Source organism: Carcharodon carcharias, chromosome 1 (assembly GCF_017639515.1).
Source record: "Carcharodon carcharias isolate sCarCar2 chromosome 1, sCarCar2.pri, whole genome shotgun sequence".
Classification (NCBI taxonomy): domain Eukaryota; kingdom Metazoa; phylum Chordata; class Chondrichthyes; order Lamniformes; family Lamnidae; genus Carcharodon; species Carcharodon carcharias.
This window is the reverse complement of record NC_054467.1, coordinates 76,822,466-76,841,696: the sequence shown is the minus strand read 5'-3', so window position 1 is coordinate 76,841,696 and position 19,231 is coordinate 76,822,466. Positions and strand designations below refer to the sequence as shown.

General features: G+C 41.8%; 1 protein-coding gene across 3 annotated transcripts in view; it reads right to left on the bottom strand.

The window, feature by feature from the left end:
* klhl2 (kelch-like family member 2) overlaps positions 1-19,231 on the bottom strand; it is a 151,659-nt gene that overhangs the window by 4,820 nt on the left and 127,608 nt on the right. For 2 of the 3 annotated variants that reach the window (XM_041189927.1, XM_041189947.1), the window contains 6 exons: positions 18,982-19,099; positions 13,280-13,477; positions 9,946-10,047; positions 6,357-6,485; positions 4,956-5,096; positions 4,717-4,860 (listed from right to left, as the gene is read on the bottom strand). In XM_041189927.1, coding sequence (XP_041045861.1) covers positions 4,717-4,860; positions 4,956-5,096; positions 6,357-6,485; positions 9,946-10,047; positions 13,280-13,477; positions 18,982-19,099 — 832 coding nt within the window. The remainder of the gene's footprint in view (positions 1-4,716; positions 4,861-4,955; positions 5,097-6,356; positions 6,486-9,945; positions 10,048-13,279; positions 13,478-18,981; positions 19,100-19,231) is intronic. The other variant, XM_041189937.1, reaches the window with a different exon arrangement.

Sequence of the window (19,231 nt, the reverse complement as noted above, 5' to 3'; positions counted from 1 at the left end):
TCTAAATTGTCTTGAAGCCTCTTAACATCCTCCTCACCACAAGTTTTGTGTCGTCAGTAAACTTAAAAATATTACATTTGGTTCCTTCATCCAAATCATTGATATATATTGTGAATAGCTGGGGCCCAAGCGCTGACCCCATTAGTCACCATCTGCCATTCCGAAAAAAGACCCATTTATTCCTACTCTCCGTTTCCTATCTGCTAACCAATTATCAATCCATGCCAAATATGTTAGCCCCAGTCCCATGTGCTTTAATTTTGCACATTAACCTCTTATGGGGGACTTTCTCAAAAGCTTTCTGAAAATCCAAATATACCACATCCACTGGTTCTCCCTTGTCTATTCTGGTTACATCCTCAAAAAACTCCAGGAGGTTTGTCAAACATGATTTCCTGTTCATAAATCCATATTGACTTTGTCCAATCTGTTGATATTTTCTAAGTGTCCTGTTATCACAGCCTTTAAAATAGGCTCTAGCGTTTTCCCTACAACTGATGTTAGGCTAACCAGTCTGTAATTCACTTTTCTCCTCCCTCCTTTTTTAAAAATAGTGGGGTTATATTTGCCACCCTTCAATCTGCTGGGACTGTTCCAGAATCTACAGAATTTTGGAAAATGACATATCCACTATTTCCATGGCCACCTCCTTTTAGTGCCCTAGTATGTAGATCATCAGGCTAGATCATCAACAGGGGAACTTACAGGTTGTCCCAGTGGTGAGCAAGCACAGTTCTTGTGAATATTAAAATGGCGGCATAAATCTTGGCAGATGCTTATCAACTCTATTTACGACTGTAAGTACCAATAGCATATTTAAAAGTGAAACAGAATATGATCATATCCCTTTATCTCCACCAAGGTTGTCTCTCGAGTTATTTTTCAGATTGAAGATGGACCACTTGCTTGAAAGAGGTATAAGAGAAATAAGATGAAAATCTGAGTTGTAGCGTGTGAGGTTTTGAAAACATGATCAATAATATTAAAAAGCCACTAATAATTTTTCACCTCTATTCTGATTTATTTCCTCTTTACAGGTCAAGTATAATCAGTTTGGTTAAAAAAAAGTGCATTTGTAAGACAGTTATGAAAGACATAAAATGTAGAATGAAGTAAATAAAATCTTAGAGGGGAAATAATCCAGTTTTGTTGAAAGCTCATCAGCCTTTCTGTAGTTGCTGCTTGACCTGTTGTTTCTGTGTTTATTTTTTTATTAAATATTATTTTATTGTTCAAGGCAAGCATTTGTGGAAAATTGCAAAAACTAGAATCTTTGCAAGATTATTATCCATAAGTGAGGACACAGGTCCTTACCTTTCTATGTTAAAAAAGGGCATGATGCTGTACTTTGGGAGTTTCAAAGGCTGATTTTCCCTCAAAATTTTAATTTTTACAAATATGAAGTTTATATGATTGTTATGGTTGACTGTCTCTAAGGTAAAATTGAGTAGTTGAAATGGAGTGATGGGATCTTGTGACCTGCTTCAAATTCTGTCCAACAAGCCTAGGTGACTTGGTTGCTATGGAGACAAGGGGACCAGGGTGAATTACTGGGAAGAAGGTGCAAGGTGGTCACACCGGTAGACAACAGCAAGAGTGGTTGTGCTGATTGTGGGTATACCTGTTAATCTCCAAGTCTCATGGGAAGTATTAAGAATGTCATTAAGAAGGTATAAAAGATTATACTTTAAATTGTCTGTTTAATTCCAAGATAGAATGGATTTGGGGACCCACAGGATAACTAATTAGCATTTTTATCTGGATACAAGGCCCATGTGATTCACAATGCCATGGGGATGAGCTCAGAGGGGAAAAGGCAATAGAAAGCCACAGTAGTAACGGGCTGCAGGTTTTCTAAGATATCTCTGAAACTCACTGATACAAATCAGTCTGCAAGAATCAGGGAGAGAAAAAGAGAGCAGGGGGATAGAGACAACCGGTCCTGCGCTAAAGCAGAGAAAATGCTGCCTCCATCAGTCACCATGCAGACCATGGGCAGAGTTTTCTGCCTGTCGGGCGGGCGTGGAGCCGAATGACACCAGTGATTGGGGTCGCACCGCTATTTTACGTGAGCGGGCGTGCGCTTCCTGTGCAGGCAGGGGGGAATCTCTAAAATCGAGAGTGCGCTCTTTTGCGCATGCGCTCAAAAGAGCACACATCTCCCAGAGGCTAAGTGCAGCTTCAGGGAGATTGCCTGGACTTTTAAAAATATTAAAAATAAAAAAAAAATCCCCTTACATGTCCCCTCATTTGACAATGTCACATGAGTTGGGACGTGTTCATAATTTACAGAACAATTTTATTACAATTTTTAAAACCCCACATGAAACTTCATCCCACCGCTGGATGAGGTTTCATGTTTTTTCTATTTGCCGTCGGGGCTCCTGGCCGACCCGCAAACCTTAACGTTAGATGGGCAGGTCCTTTAATTGGTTAATTGATCCTGTCAATGGCCTCAAGTGGCCATTGACAGGTCGGTGGGCACACAGCTGATTTTGCTGCGCCCCCGCCTTCCTGAAAATTTAAATGGGGTGGGGTGACATTGGGGTGACATCGGGTTTCCGCCCAACGTCATCCCGTGTCATTTTATGCATCGGTGAGCGGGCCCCACCCCCTGCTCGCCAAAGGCAAAATTCTGCCCCATGGATGGGAGTTTGTGCTCAGATTGAAGGGACAGAATGTGTGTATTTAAAGGAGGCTGGAAGATTAGCCTAACTTGGGGTAGAGGGAAGACTCCAAAAGAGTTAAACCACACAGTGAAATTCAGTTCTGGGATTAAAAGTTATCCAGGTGGGAAAGGAAAAAAGGAAGACAGCCATTAGGAACCAAGAATAACTTTGGACTGGTTCTGGAGAATGAAATATCCACTTAAGGGTCAGCGTAAAGTATAACTGCAGCAGGAGATTTTTAGTTGTCTTAAAAGCTAAATGGGGAATTTCTTTTTTATAGTTTAGATTATAAATTGGCTACTGAATTATATTTAATGATGTTGCTTTTAGTGCATTTGTTACTGTAAAATTCTTAAAACTTGAAAAAGTTGTCATGTGACCCTTATGATCAGTCACTGGAAATTCAAATAAAAAGCAAAATACTGCAGATGCTGGAAGTCAAATAAAAACAGGAGGTGCTAGAAAAGCAGGTCTGGCAGCATCTGCGGAGAGAGAAACAGAGTTAACGTTTTGAGTCAAACGTGACTTCTTCAGAACTGAAGAGGGGTAAGAAATGTGATTTGTTTTATGCTGTTGAGAAAGTACAGGGGTGGGCAGGTGGAACAAAAGGGAAGGTCAGAGGATGGGGAGATTAAATACGAAAGATATCATGGAACAAGAAGCAAAGGGAATGTGGTAATGGCTTTAGTAAAGAAACAAAGCATTGATCCAGAGTAGGGGTTAATAGCAGAACAAAGATCAGCTCTTTTTGAAAGCAAAAACATGAAAACAAAACTCAAACTGGCACGTGGGAAAAAAGATTCAAAACAGATGACAGATTTGATGGTCTGAAGTTATTGAATTCAATGTTGAGTCCAGGAGGCTGTGAAGTGCCTAATCGGAAAAAGAAGTGTGGGAGATGGACCATGTGAAGGTGAGAAAAGGGTGGAAATTGGAAGCAAAACTGATTATTTTTTTCCAGTTGCGGACAAGAGCGGGAAGCGGCACCAATACTGTCATCAGTGTACCAGAAAAAGAGTTGTGGGTGGGGCCCATGCAGGACTGGAACAAGGAATGTTCCACATAAGCCACAAAAAGACAGGCATAACTAGGGCCCATGCTTGTTCAATGAGAGAACAAAGTTCAGCCAGGAGGAGGGTGGTGGTGGACGAGGGTTGTTTGGGCCTTCATTCAAGGAAGAAGCAGAGGGCCTTCAGACCAGGAAACTGGAAACTGTTGAAATGAGGTGGGGCATCAGAAGAACCATAGATGTAGGTGGGAAGACACTGGAAAAGGGTGGGGGAGAAGAGTCAAGATTGGAAGAAATAAGTTCAGTGGGGTGTGGAAGTTCAAATCTTTTTAAAAGTTATCAGTGTCTATGAAGATCATAAACAATATCCCTCAATACTCTGGGCCATGGAGTGCAATGTAGGCCTACTGTGCTTATTTCTGAATTGAGCCTTAAGCTACTTTGAAGAACTAAGAGGAAGCTACAAGCTCCCCAAGTGAGCAGGAAATAAATCAAGGATCAGAGTAATTAGTCATAACCATGTTATCCCAAGACAGTTGCAAAGGTCACTGCAGTGTTTTGTCCACCTTTACTCCTGCAGTGGAGGATAATGAATGTATCAATCCCACAACTCCTCAATTTGCGAAAGTGTCAAAATGAGCAATGTCATAAATTTGTGTATAATATACATTTTAAAGTCTGATGATAATGCCTTTGTTTTATGATGAAAATTCACATTTCTCAACTTCAGCTGTTTAGACCTTCGGTGAATTATCAGGATCTTTCATCAACCAGAAAAACATGGGCAAAAAAACAAAATATGAAATGAAAAACAATTGGTAAAACTAATTCTTTTGGTGTTATACGCCAAGGCTGAAAGATGCAATATCCCAATAAACCAGCAGAGGGAGAGCTTGGACACAAATATAGCAGGTAGGCTACACCAAATCAATTCACAGGAAGAACCTTCCAAGGTGGTCTGTAAAATAACACTAATGGAGTGTTGTAAACATGGATATACACATACTGTGAAAGAAAAGCAAGCAAATTTTTTTTGACCTGCATAACTTCTTCCTGTGCTCATACAATGTGGTAGAAGTATCCATTTATCTAATGCTGGGTTGTAATATTCCACAGATGCAAGGTTACAGGAGCCATCATCTCCACCAGCTACATACAGCAGACCATTTACAGCACAGACACCTGTCAGGGGGCAGAGAAATAGGTTAGTTTTTTTCCTGTGCCTTGTTCATAACCAAAAATTAAAAGAAACAAGACTTTTGCTTAGCCAATACAACCTGCATTCCTTCTGCACATATTCATGTCTGCAACCTGCTTCCAGGAATTTACAGAGGCATCATACATTTCCACACTTTTCCTCACCAGTGGGCCATCATGACCTCCAACTGCATAGAGTAAACCATTTAGAACTCCAACACCTGCAACAACGCAAACAAGATCCAATTACCTTCGATTGCTTAAAAATATGGGTCTCCTATCTTGAAACTAAGGAGATTCCACAATAGGTTAAGACGATATTCCCTGCATAATCCACTATTACCTTCCTGAATCAATCAGTTTTTCTTGATGCTTGAATTGGGCCAGAGTCAAGGGGTGCGGGGGGTGTGTGAAGGGCAGAGGCAGGGAATGAGGAGAAGAACATTGTTATGACTGCTTCGGCCACCACTACATTTTAAGCTAATTTTAATCATATAATATAAAAAACACAAGTGAATTTGGCTGCAGTAATAAATTTGGCTTTCCCTTTGCTGAATAACATTTTCAACCATTACAAAGATGGGACAGTATTATGTTACAGAATAAAAGTCAAAGTGAAAGCTGCTCTTTAGAGGGCACAAGCAGCAACTTCAGATACATTGCACTGGAAATAAAATTCAATCCCCATTTCATTTATTTGGAATATTGGATGCACATGACAAAAGTGGCCAACTTTCCTGATATCAGAACATCTCAAAACCAGTAAAAGTGTTTTATCCAGGGAATTGTCAGACCCATTTGCAGACAGAAAGGCCTTGCAAACAGCAATGAGATAAATGAGCAAACAATATGTTATAGTGATGTTGGTTGAGGAATGAATATTGGCCAGGACATGAGGAGAACTCTCCAGCTCTTCTTTAAATAGTGCCATGGGATCATTTACAGAGGGTAGATGTGGCCACAGTTTAAAGTCTCATCTGAAATATGGCACCTCTGACTGTGTAGCATTCCCTTTCAGTATTGCTCTGAAACTACAACTGCATTTAAAGATAAATAAATCTTAGAAAAAAGATTAAGTACAAGCCTTCTTTTTGGAATATATCATTTTTTTTAAAAAAGCCATTAAAAACATTTCTTGTGTAATGTCTATACCAAAAATTCTGTGTTTATGAATGAATTTTACAATATTAGAAATAGCACAGAGGAAATCTTACCCCATGATTATTTGCCGATAATTCATAAATTAATGAATGCTAAGATGCTGTTTTAATTTATCTGCTCTATAAGGCAATCATCAATAATCAGGCCTGTTACTGCTTTTCATAGAATCATTGGATAATACAGCACAGAGGAAGGCCATTTAGTCCATCACATGCATGATCTTTGAGAGAGCTATTTAATTAGAACCATTCTACTATTCTTTCCCCACAGCCTGCAAATTTTTCCTCTTCAAGCGTAGCCTGTATTTTCCAATTTCCCACCTGCTCCACTGCGACGTGTGCTCATTTCAGCAATGTAAGTCCATTCATTTTTGACTGAGTTGTAGGCCTCTACAGAGCTAAGACATTGTCGAGATGCCCCATCATAGCCACCTACAGCATACAGCACACCTAGCAAAAACATACCAAAAAAATGGGGATAAAGGACAGTTTCAATTTACAAGAGTTTTTGTAAATACCTATGATAGACAGATCTGCTCTGCACACCATAGTGGGGAATACCATGTTCATAGGTTCTCTTTTTGGGTGGTACTGAGGATTATCTTCAAAGATTTAAATATTCATAGATGTTATTTAGTATTACATTTTGACAAATTAGCCACTTTGTAGGAGAGAGATTATATACCCTTATTAAAGCTCCATGTTTGACTTTTGGCCTAAATCATTCAGCTTATTAAGGCAGTGAGTACCTGAGACTGACAGATTAGGAAGAGAATGGGCTCAATCTCAATCCCACACTCTGTGCTGAGCTAGCTAATCCCCAGTCAAGGTGGCAGTTGTCAGTGCTTCTAAATTGAAGAAAGACTGTTCAGAGTTCCCACTCTGGGTTGCTATTCAGTTATGCTTGCTGAAAGTAGTGACATGTGGAGATCCTCACTGTCCAAGTCCCCAAACGCTCCTTCCAGGCAAAGCAGCAATTTACTTGTGCTTCTTTCAATTTAGTCTACTGTAGTCGCTGCTCAAAATGCCACTACACTGGGGAGACCAAATATAGACTGCCCTCATTCAATAGCCTGTGAACACTCAGTAACAAGGGTCACACAAAAAGAATGGCACTCCTCAACGAGATGTCAGAGGTGCTCAATGAGTGTAGAGCAGTAGATGGCTTTGGGAATGGGCAGAGACGGGGGGGAAAATAAATGCTCAAAATCTGAATAAAATTGTTTGCCACAGAAGTCTTCTGCTTCATACCATATAATTAAAATATTTTTGACTTCACTGGTTACGGACAAGCAGTATATTATGCACCACTAGGGGCTGAGAATTTAAACATAGCTTTAAAAAAAACACAAATTAGCACTGACAACATTGGCAAATAGTTTAAGAGCTTATGAGACTGTTCACTGGGCAGCTGAAAAGATATCTCCTCTTTTTCAGAACGCCACCACGAACCAGTCATGTCACTAAGAGGCCATGATTCCTTGTAGCCCATTTCAGCTGTGACAGGAAACGTAGTACATAATTCCTGCTCATACTGTAGAAGAACAGAATAGAAGCGAAAGTCCAATTATAGTGACAAATTCCAACATTGCAGTTCACTAACCATGCTAGTAAATTAAACAGCACTCGCATGACAGAAATTACCAACCATTTGTGGTTCAGCCTCGGGGTGAACAATTAAGTTGCAGTGGGATTTGTAAAGCTTAAACATTTAAAAGAAACACATCACAGTATAGCTACCTGGTTCCAGTATTTTGTATGTTTTTTTATAATTGGGAGTCAAAGACTATAATACATAATCTCGTTGATTTATAAAAACATGGGAACATCAATTTACTGTCTTCTAATAATAATAATCATTATTACTTCAGTATTGCTGAAAGAAAAGAGACATTTTTTGTCAAAGCTTTCGTGTTGCACTCATCAGAACAATTTGCGAGAAAATACCAATGTCAGGGGAAGCGACATATTTATGCTGCACGAGGAAAGAGTGCTGATTGGTTGGCAAGTGGACTCTGATTGGTAGAAGTGTTGCCATGGAGAATGCACCAGTTGATTGTGCAAGTGATTGGCAGTAAAAATACGCTGTTTCCCCTGACACTGGTATTTTCTTGCAAATTGTCCAGATGATTGCAAGACAAAAAGCTTTGACAGAAAATGTCTCTTTTTTCAGCAATACCCAAGTCTATACCACCGAACGAATAATCATCACCCTGTATTAATTTAAAGTGACAAAACATGAAACAGCTGAAGTGTTGAGTGGATGATCCACCACAGCCTACTCCTAAGGGCCCTACTATCACAAATACTAGTCTTCAGCCAATTCGAATCATTCCATATATTATCAAGAAACAGCTGACGCACTGGATGCATCAAAGTCTATGGGGCCTGACAACATCTTGGCAGTAGTACAGAAGAATTGTGCTCCAGAAACAGCTGTGCTTAACTAAGCTGTTCCAGTACAGCTACAAAATTGCATCTACCCAACAATATGGAAAATTGCCCAGGTACGCCCTGACCACAAGAAAGGACAAATCCAATCCCAGCCAATTACCACCCCATCAGAATACTCTCAGTCAGCAAAGTAATGTTGTCAACAGAGTTGTCAAATAACATTTACTCAGCAAAAACTTGCTCACTGATGCTTAGTTTGGATTCTGCCAGGGCTACTTAGCTCCTGACCTTATTACAGCTTTGGTCCAAACATGGACAAAACAGCACAATTCCAGAAGTGACATGAAAGTCACTGCCTTTGACATCAAAGCACTTTTGACTGAATGTGGCATCAAGGAGCCCGAGCAAAACTGAAGTCAATGGGAATCAGAGAGAAAACTCTCTGCTGGTTGGCGTCATATCTAGCACAATGGAAGATGGTTGTTGTTGTTGGAGGCTAATAATCTCAGCCCCAGGATATCACTGCAGGGGTCCCTCAGGGTAGTGTCCTGGACCTAACCATCTTCAGTTACTTCATCAATGACCTTCCCCCCGTCATGAGGTCATAAGTGGGGATGTTCACTGATGATTGTACCATGTTCAGCACCATTCGCAGCTCCTCAGTTACTGAAGCAGTCCATGTCCAAATGCAGCAAGATCTGGACAACATTGAGGCTTGGCCTGATAAGTGACAAGTAACATTTGCGCCACGCAAGTGCCAGACAATGACCATCTACAAGAGTGAATCCAGTCATCTAACTTTAGCATTCAATGGCATCACCATCACTGAATCCCTCACTATCAACATTCTGGGGTTACCATTGACCAGAAACTGAACTGGATTAGCCATATAAATACTGTGGCTACAAGAGCAGGTCAGAGGCTAGGAATTCTGCAGCAAGTAACTCGCTTCCTGATTCCCCAAAGCCTGTCCACCACCACCAAGGCACAAGTCAGGAGTGTGATGGAATACTCCGCACTTGCCTGGATTAGTGCAACTCCAACAACACTCAAGAAACTCAACACTATCGAGTATAAAGCAGCCCCTTGATCAGGGCCACATCCACAACCCTAAATATTCATTCCCTCCACCACCAATGCACAGTGGCAGCAGTGTCCACCGTATACAAGGTGCACTGCAGCAACTCGACAATTCTTCAACACCATTTTCCAAACTCACGACCTCTACCACCTAGAAGAACAAGGACATCAGGCGCATGAGAACACCACCACTTGCAAGTTCCCCTTCAAGCCAGACACCATCCTAATTTGAAACTATATCACCATTCCTTTTTCAACACTAGGTAAAAGTCCTGGCACTCCCTCCCTTACTGCGCTGTGGGACTACCTATACCATGTGGACTGCACCTTCGAGGGGGCAGTTTAGAGATGGGCATCCACATGCCATGAATGACAAAAAAAATGTAGGACAGATTTTGAATTGATAGCACAGTACAATTGGTTCAGTAGAACTCACCTCCTACAACACCCACACCAACACTACTCCTTCTAGTGTTCATTGCGGCTACATGAAACCATTCATTCGCTTTGACATTGTATACCTCTACAGATGATAAACCTGCAAAATGAAGAAACGTATTTATAACTCACCACTTGTTTCATTTCTCTTATTTTTCCTAATTTTATTTACCTGCTGCTCTCAACTTGTTTCGGAGAAGATATGAACATACATTGAGTTACAGTTCTAGGGACACAGCAGCCCTCCAGTACTTCAAGTGGCTATTCTTCATGCAAAAGCCAAGAAAGTGAGTACCAGCAGGCTACGCGAAGGTGTCACAGTGAAATCCAATCCTGCCTTTAACAGATATTCACACTGATGCACTTTCTACGAGGACATCACTGGATATTTAGCAGAAACTCAGGCCAAGTTCCTCTTTCCTAGCCCGGAAGTAGAGACCAACTGAAGAAAGCTAATTCACCACTCTTTTGTGGTTTTAAACTGGGAACTAAGTTTACCATCTGAGCCTGCCTTATTTTCTATTTAGCTGCCTTTATCTTTTCCTGTTATAAAATGCATATTTTACCATTTCACGCCACTGGTTACCTCCTACCCAATTTCCATTTCTCTGTTTTGCTGCATAATCATGTTCTCATGTTTTGCCTTTACTGTTTTTTTTTAACCTATCCCCGCCACAGACCTGCCCACCCCCCTCCACACCAAGAGCTAGGTCTTTTCCAGCTCTTTAGCCTATAGTAGATCTATCAATGGGTACTGGCATACATCAGGTACATGTTGTGAAATCACAACACCCACCCCCATTACTAATCATCATACTATTTCAGAAGGTTTAATCATTTTACACTCATTGGAAATTACTCATATACCCAAAATTAAATACCAGAAACTATCCCAAGTAATTTATATTCAGATGAGCAAAAGCAGCAAGTAGCAAAACACAGGCAAGTTATTTAGAATTAAGTCACACACACAAGAGGAAAGTAAGCTTTTTAATGAGCCTTTTCAGACTTTACTAAGGGTGCGTTTTAAACATAGTAACGTAAGTAAATTATTTAGACCAACAGTAAATAGCACCAATAATACTTCGTGCAAGTATTCTGTTTCAACGTTATACACTGGAGCCTTTTTTTAAATCTTCGCAAAAATATGGGAGCGTCACATGATGATCTAAGTGCTTTTCAAATAGGTTAAGAAATATAGTGGCTTTTACAGGGCGGAATCTTACCACCTTAGTTCTCAGGCCTGCCCACCGCGCCCGCCCGACAAGGGAAAAATCCTGCCCTATGGCTTCTGAGGTCCATCCATCGGCACACTCTTCCTGGAGGAAGCCAATTAACAACTGCCAATTAACAGGGCCCCTGAAGGTGGGCTGCGAATTGGCAGACGGGCAGGCTCCGCAGGTCAGAGGTCCAGTCGCAACAGCCGGGAGAGGTGGGCACTGCCGCTGTACTTGGGAGGCCAGAAGGGTACCTCAAGAGGGAGGCACCCTCTGAAGACTACAAAAATCAGCAGAAAGAAGTGTGATCACAACTCCCAGGCCATCATTGTGAGGAGGGAATCCTTCCACAGGATGGCCTGCTGCCACAGCTGTGGCCCTCCAGCACCTGGAGTTAAGGGAGGCTTTGCTGGCTCCCCAGTCTGATGCCAGGAGGCCACCTCCAGGCACCTGCTGGCTTGTGGGGGTGGGTTTGAGGGGAAGTCCCATCCACCGCCAGTAAGATTTCATCAAAGTCACCAATTTGCCCCTAAGTGGACACTTCTTTGCTCATCGTTTACTAAATTGATACCTGGAATGAGCGGGTTGTCTTAAGATGAAAGGTTGGACAGACTAGGCTTGTTTCCACTAGAGTTTAGAAGAGTGAGGGGTAATTTGATTGAAGTATACAAGGTCCTGAATGGCTTTAACAAGGTGGACATGGAAAGGATGCTTCCTCTTGTGGGTGAGTCCATAACTAGGGGGCCTGTTTTAAAATTAGTGGTCACCCTTTTAGGACAGAGATTAGGAGAATTTTTTTCTCACAGAGGGTTGTGCGACTTTGGAACTCTCTGCCTCAGAAGGTGGTGGAGGCGGAGTCACTGAATATTTTTAAGGCAGAGGAAGGTTGATTCCCTTGCCTAACAAGAATCTAAGGTTATTGGGGTTAGATAGGAATGTGGAAATCGAAACACAAGACGATCAGCCATGATATTATTGAATGGCGGTGCAGGCGTGAGGGGCCGAATGGTCTACTCCTGTTCCTATTCCTTATGTTCTTAGCTTCCTGCTACTGCCAGACTGGTAGTCGGTGCCTTTCAGACCCTGCCTCCAGCAAGGTTGCTCAGAGGCCAGAACACAAACAACAACATCTTATAGTTATATAGCACCTTTAATGTAATAAAAAGCCCAAGGGGTTGTGGGGGTGGAGGATATAACAAAGATAGGGAAGGGCAAGGCCATGGAGAGATTTGAAAACAAAAAGATGAGAATTTTGAATTCAAGTTGTTGCTTGACCGGGAGCCAATGTAGGTCAGCGGACACAGGGTGATTAGTGTACGGGACTTGGTGTGAGTTAAGGCAAAGGCAGCAGAGTCTTGGATGAACTCAAGTTTACAAAAGGTAGAATACAGCAGATCTGCCAGGAGTGTGTTGGAATAGTTATTAGAGTTAACAACGGGACGAATGAGGGTTTCAGCAGCAGATGCGCCAAGACAAGGGCAAAATCAGATGTGACTGGATGATCACATCAGTTCGAATGCGACACCAAGATTGCGAACAAGCTGGTTGAATCACAGATTGTTGCCACGGATAAGGATGGAATCGGTAGTAGGGAAATGGAGTTTGGAGCGGAAAACGAAAACAACGGCTTCAGTCTACCCAATATAAACTTGGAAGGAAATTTCTGGTCATCCAGTACTTGACGTTGGATAGGCAGTCAATTTAGCAACAGTATTGCCATCGAGAGAGAGGTGGTGGTCGTGGTGGTGGTGGTGGGGAAGAGCTGGGTGACGCTAATATATGCGTGAAAACTAATGCTGTGCTTTTGGCTGAGGTCACTGGGGGCAGCAAGTAAATGAGGAACAGGAGAGGAAACATTCCGGTGCAATATTTTCTGAAATTACCCGACCGTGCCAAAGCCACTTCCATGCGCTGGTAAGATTCCATCCAAAGCGTGTAGTTAAATCTTCTGAACAGAAATGGGCATAGAAATCTTTATTTTTACTTAAAAAAAAGTAATGAGGGCCTTTCGTAATAATTTTTAAGCTACAAATAATGTTAAAAATATACTAATCTCAATCCCAATAATGTATTGCGTAACAACATAGACGACCAGCATACACAGCTTGGGCATACCTGTACTTCCGTCAAATCCTCCCACTGCATATAGCAATCCATTCAGTACTGCTGCTCCCAAAGTGCTCCGCCTGTCCTGCATGTTAGCATTGCTCATCCACTGGTCCTTGACTGGGTCATATGAATCAACTGTCCTCACTCTTAATGAACCATTAAAACCTCCAACAGCATAAACCAACCCACCCATATACATCACACCTGCAGGGAACAGGAAGGATAAAAATGTAAGTCAACTCTTGGATGATAAATGCACTTCTCTCTAGCAATCAACAGGCCCTTCACAGTCCTATGGTTGCATCAAAACAGATTGCTACAATTTCATTTAATTAACCTCTTGTCACTTGTACAAACAAAAGAAACCTGGTTATGTTGTGGAAAAAACATTGATTCAGATTAAACTGTGGGTGGATTAAAAAGGAAAATCAACTTGGACTTCATTTCATTCTGTAATCTTTTGTTTACAAAGTTCAAAATTGCAGAGACAACTTGCCTTCCTTAGTCTCTCACATTAAGTGTATTAGTTGTATAAATAACCATTTTGCATTACAGATTTAAAAAGCCTCAGAAGTACAGGAAGTCTGACAAACTCTCAGAGCCTCAAAATCAAGGAGGTGCATTAAAAGATCTCCTTGGCCTTGGACTTCTTTCAAAGGTCTAGGTGTTTATTGGGAAGAGTAACTGGCCTCCTGATTAAACAGTGATTTTTGCAATGTTCTCAAATAGGCATGGATGAATTTGTTGGCAAAATAATTGCAAGTTTAATACACAACACTTTTATTAATCATCCAGCAATTTGTAGTGAGGAAGCGATGACCTGTGAGTTGAAAATCGTCACACATTACTGGACAATTTGCAGTGCTCTGCTGTGAGCCAACTGAGAAGAGCAGTTAAGAAATTGCTGCGCTCGCACATTAATTACCAATAAACTCACTGCAAAAAGTCAGGGCTGGTACTTAACCACATAGCTCCTTTTTAATGATGAGATTTATGTTCTCAACCTCTCCAGCCAAGAAAGGGAACAATTGAAACCATGGCATCTCATTCCTACAGGTAGCAAATTGTTGTTGGAATTTTTTTTTGTTTAACTTTTTCTTACTTTTTCCTTTTTCCCTCTCCCTCAATCCAATCTTTCTTTCCTTCGCTTGATTTCTTTAGTAATACTTGATTTGAATCTAATTCACACTATTTCTTTTCTCATCATTCCAGCTTCATCCTCAATCCTCAAGTCTTATTGGTTAAGAAGATAGACTGTTGGTCCTGTAATTCAGCAACATCCCAGATATACCCCTGACTGTTATCAGCTTGCAATTCCAACGCCGACATTTTGAGCTGAAGCATGAGTGAAAAAGTCTTACTGTGCACACACCAGCAAGATCTGACCCCTATTTGTTCACTTAGCTGTAGTTTTCAGCAATGTCTCCCCCGCATCCAAACTTACTGCATCGTAAGCAGGAACCACTCAATCTCTCCACAATGTTTAACAGCACAAAACTTTTTGAAAACTTAGATAGATTCAATATTTTTCCTATATATTCTCAAGGAGGTCATCATTGAACGGTCTTATTCCAGGGCATTCATTTAATGTGAAGACATCACCCAAATATGTTAACATAATTCTGGGGGGCTCATTTCTTCTACCCAAAGTCAAGAAAAAAAGACTTACATTTATATAATACCTTTCACAACCTCAAGATGTCCTAAAAGTGCTTTATAGCTAATTAGAACTTATAAAACATGGTCACTCTTGCAATGGAAGAAATATGGAAGACAACTTGCAAGGTCCCATAATCAGTAATCACCCACCAGAGGTGGGAGAACAATGGTATACAGTAAGGAGCCAGTTGCCCTGGGAGTCGTCAACGTTGACTCTGGGCCCCATGAATCTCATAGCATTAGGTCAAACATGGGCAAGGAAACCTCCTTCTGGTTACTATGTACCATCCCCCCTCAGCTGATGAATCACTACTCCTCCACATTGAACACCACTTGGAGGAAGCACTGATGGTGGCATTCTGGGTGGGGGACTTCAATGTCCATCACCAAGAGTGGCTGGGTAGCACCACTACTGACTGAGCTTGCCGAGTCTTAAATGACATAGCTGCTAGACTGTGGCAGGTGGCGAGGGAACCAGCAAGAGGGAAAAACCGACTTGGTCCACCTCACCAATCTACCTGTCGCAGATGCATCTGTCCATGACAGTATCGACAGCAGTGGCCACCGCAAGACAAAGACGAAGTCCCATCTTCACACTGCAGTTAACCTCCATCGTGTTCTGTGGCACTACCACAGTGCTAAATGGGATAGATTCCAAACAAATCTTGCAACTCAAAACTAGGCATTTATGAGGTGCTGTGGGCCATCAGCAGCGGCAGAATTGTATTTAAACACAATCTGTAACCACATGGCATGGCATATCCACTACTTTCACATTACCATCAAGCAAGGGGATAAACCCTGGTTCAATCAAGAGTGCAGGAGAGCATGAGAGGAGCAGCACCAGGCATACTAAAAATGAGGTGTCAACCTATTGAAGCTACAGCACAGGACAACTTGCATGCCAAAGAGCGGAAGCAGCATGTGATAGACAGAGCTAAGCAATCCCACAACCAACAAATCAGATCTAGGCTCTGCAGTCCTGCCACAACCAACTGGTCATGAATGGTGGTGGACAATTAAACAACTCACTGGAGGAGTCTCCACAAACATCCCCACCCTCAATGATGGAACCCAGCACATCAAGGCAAAAAACAAGGCTGAAGCATTTGCAGCCATCTTCAACCAGAAGTGTCGAGTGGATGATCCATATCAGCCTCCTCCTGAGGTTCCCAGCATCACTGATGCTAGTCTTCAGTCAATTCAATTCACTCCACATGAGGTCAAGAAACAGCTGAAGGCACTGGATACTCCAAGTCTATGGGCCCTGACAACATTCTAGCAATAGTGCTGAAGACTCGCACTCCAAAACTAGGCATGCCCCTAGCCATGCTGTTCCAACTACTACACTGGCATCTACCTGGCAATGTGGAAAATTGCCCAGGTATGGCCTGCCCAAAAAAAGCAGGACAAATCTAACCCGGCCAATTACCGTCTCATCAGCCTATTCTCGATCATCAACAAAGAGATGGAAGATGTGGTCAACAATGCTCAAGCAGCACTTACGCCCAGTTTGGGTTCCACCAGGGTCACTCAGCTCCTGACCTCATCTTTGGCTCAAACAAGGGCAGAAAAGCTAAAGTCCAGAGTTGAGGTGATAGTGATTGCCCTCAAAATCAAGGCCACATTTGACCAAATATAGCATCAAGAAGGCCTACCAAAATTTAAGCCAAAGGGAATCGGGAGGTGAAAAAGTCTCCACTGGTTGGAATTATACCTAGAAAGATGGTTGTGGTTGTTGGAGGTCAATCATCTCAGTCCCAGGACATCACTGCAGGAGTTCCTCAGGGTCATGACCCAGGCCCAACCATCTTTAGCTGTTCCATCAATGACCTTCCTTCCATCATAAGGTCAGAATTGGGGATGTTCATGGATGACTGCACCATGTTCAGCACCATTCACGACTCCTCAGATACTGAAACAATCCGTGCCCATGTGCAGCAAGACCTGGACAATATTCAGGCTCAAGCTGAGTAGCTCACTTCCTGATTCCCCAAAGTCTGTCCACCATCTGCAGGAGTGTGATGGAATACTCTCCACTTTCCTGGATGGGTGCAGCTCCAACGACACTCAAGGAGCTCAACACCATCCAGGACAAAGCAGCCTGGTTGATTGGCAACCCATCCACCATCTTCAACACTCAATCCCGCCACCACCAACACATATTCACCTACAAGATGCACTGCGGCAACTCATCAAGGCTCCTTCAAAACACCTTCCAAACCCGCAACCTCTACCACTTAGAAGGACAGGGAATCAGATAGATGGGAACACCACCACCTGTAAGTTTCCCTCCAAGTCACACACCATCCTGACTTGTAACTATATCGCCATTCCTTCACTGTCGCTGGGTCAAAATCCTAGAACTCCCTTCCTAACAGCACTGTGGATGTACCAACACCGCATGGATTGCAGTGGTTCAAGGTGGCGGCTCACCACCACCTTCTCAAGGGCAACTAGGGATGGACAATAAATGTGGGCCTAGCCAGTGAAGCCCACATCCTGTGAATAAATAAGAAAAAAAGAGACAATGTCCAGATATCTGTTTTAATGATGTTGGCTGGGGAACAAATACTTCCAGGAATCTTTTACATGTATCAGATGGGGCAGACAGGGAATTCATTTAATGTTTCATCCAAAAGATGGCACAGCAGCCCTTCAGTACAGCACTGGAATGTCAACCTAGATTTTGTGTTCAAATCCCTAGAGTGGGACATTAACCACCGCTGAGTCATGACTGCCAACTTAGGGCTAATTAAGGCAGACTCATGTACATTATTTTCCCTCTTTGAAATTACATTAACTTTGAAATCAAATCACTGTATTTATACACAGCCTTTCTGATGGAGGAATGACCAGGCAATAGCTCATAAATCTACGGTCATACCTTGCTATTCCAGAACTAAGCTATCATGAATTTGTAATCGAGGGATAAATATAAACTGCATTTATTTTAGTGTTGTGAAATTGAAGAATTAATGCATACACCCATGAATGAACAAAAATTGTAACAAAAACACAGCTTTATTATATGACTGGGACTTCAAATGATAATAATTTCAAATTACTTTTCGGCTATATTTTGGATAACATAAATCAAAGAATTATTAGGAAACCTTTAGGAGCTTTGAGAGTTTTCCCCCAAATTATGTCCTTTGAAGGAAATGATAATTTGCTCCAATATTTGATATCCACTGTCAGCATCAAGCATTCCCAAGGCTGTTATACAATAAGATCAAGGCGGAATTAAGGTCCCTGTACAATGGGCTTTAAGACTCAGCTTCAAGTATCATTTTCAGCTCCAAACAATGAGACTGAGGGTTTAAGTTCCACTCTAAGCCTTGAGCACATAATCTAGGTTTATGCATCTGTTCAATACTGAGGAAGTGTTATATTAACAAGAGATGCCTTGCTTCTAATCTTTTAATTGAGACTCCATCTCCTTGCTCTGGTGGTTTGAATAGCATTTAAAGTCTAACCAAAGAGAAGCAGACCTCCTAATATTCCAGCTAACATTCTTCCCTCAGCCACCACCATCAAAAATAAATTAATGGGACATTCATCACTTTATTTGCAGCCAGCAAGACAGCTGCCATATACCACAATATAACAAAAATGCCTGTGCATGACATGCTTTATGTGATTTAGGTGTATGTGATTAGGCATCATACAAAAACAAGCACTTTTTTTCTAGAGTATTACAGTGACTGTCATTTGCCAGTTTTGATACATAAAAAAAATCTTGCTTCAAAGCATACCCAGCCAAGACACTAAAGATATATCAATTCCTCAGAATACAACTTCAACGATTACGACAACTTGCATTCACACGAGGCTTTCAACATAGCAAAGCAACCCAAGGTGCTTCCACCTCCATGCAACCCAATGAGTGTTACCGTCAAAATTGGACATCCAGCTACATGAAGAGATATTAGGTTAGGTAACTGAAAGCTCGGTCAAAGAGATAGGTTTTCAGGGACATTATCAGGAACACTTTATATCTAAAGTCAAGATCATCCAAAGCCAAGTATTAATCAGCACTCGTCTACCTGCTCTGCACCTCCGAGAGGGAAGTTCAGCAACTTGGTACCAACGTTCCTCTGCAAAATCATAACACTCCACACTGCGGATAGCTTTTGGCGCCTGACCACCAACCACTACCAGAACCTGAAATTTAAAGTGGTGTTCAGTTAAAGTTCTGCATTACATCTTAAGCTGCAGAAGATATCATTAACTTTGTTATTTTACTTTTGTAAGGAAAAAAAACTTAGATTCAATACACCCATACTGTGAAAATGT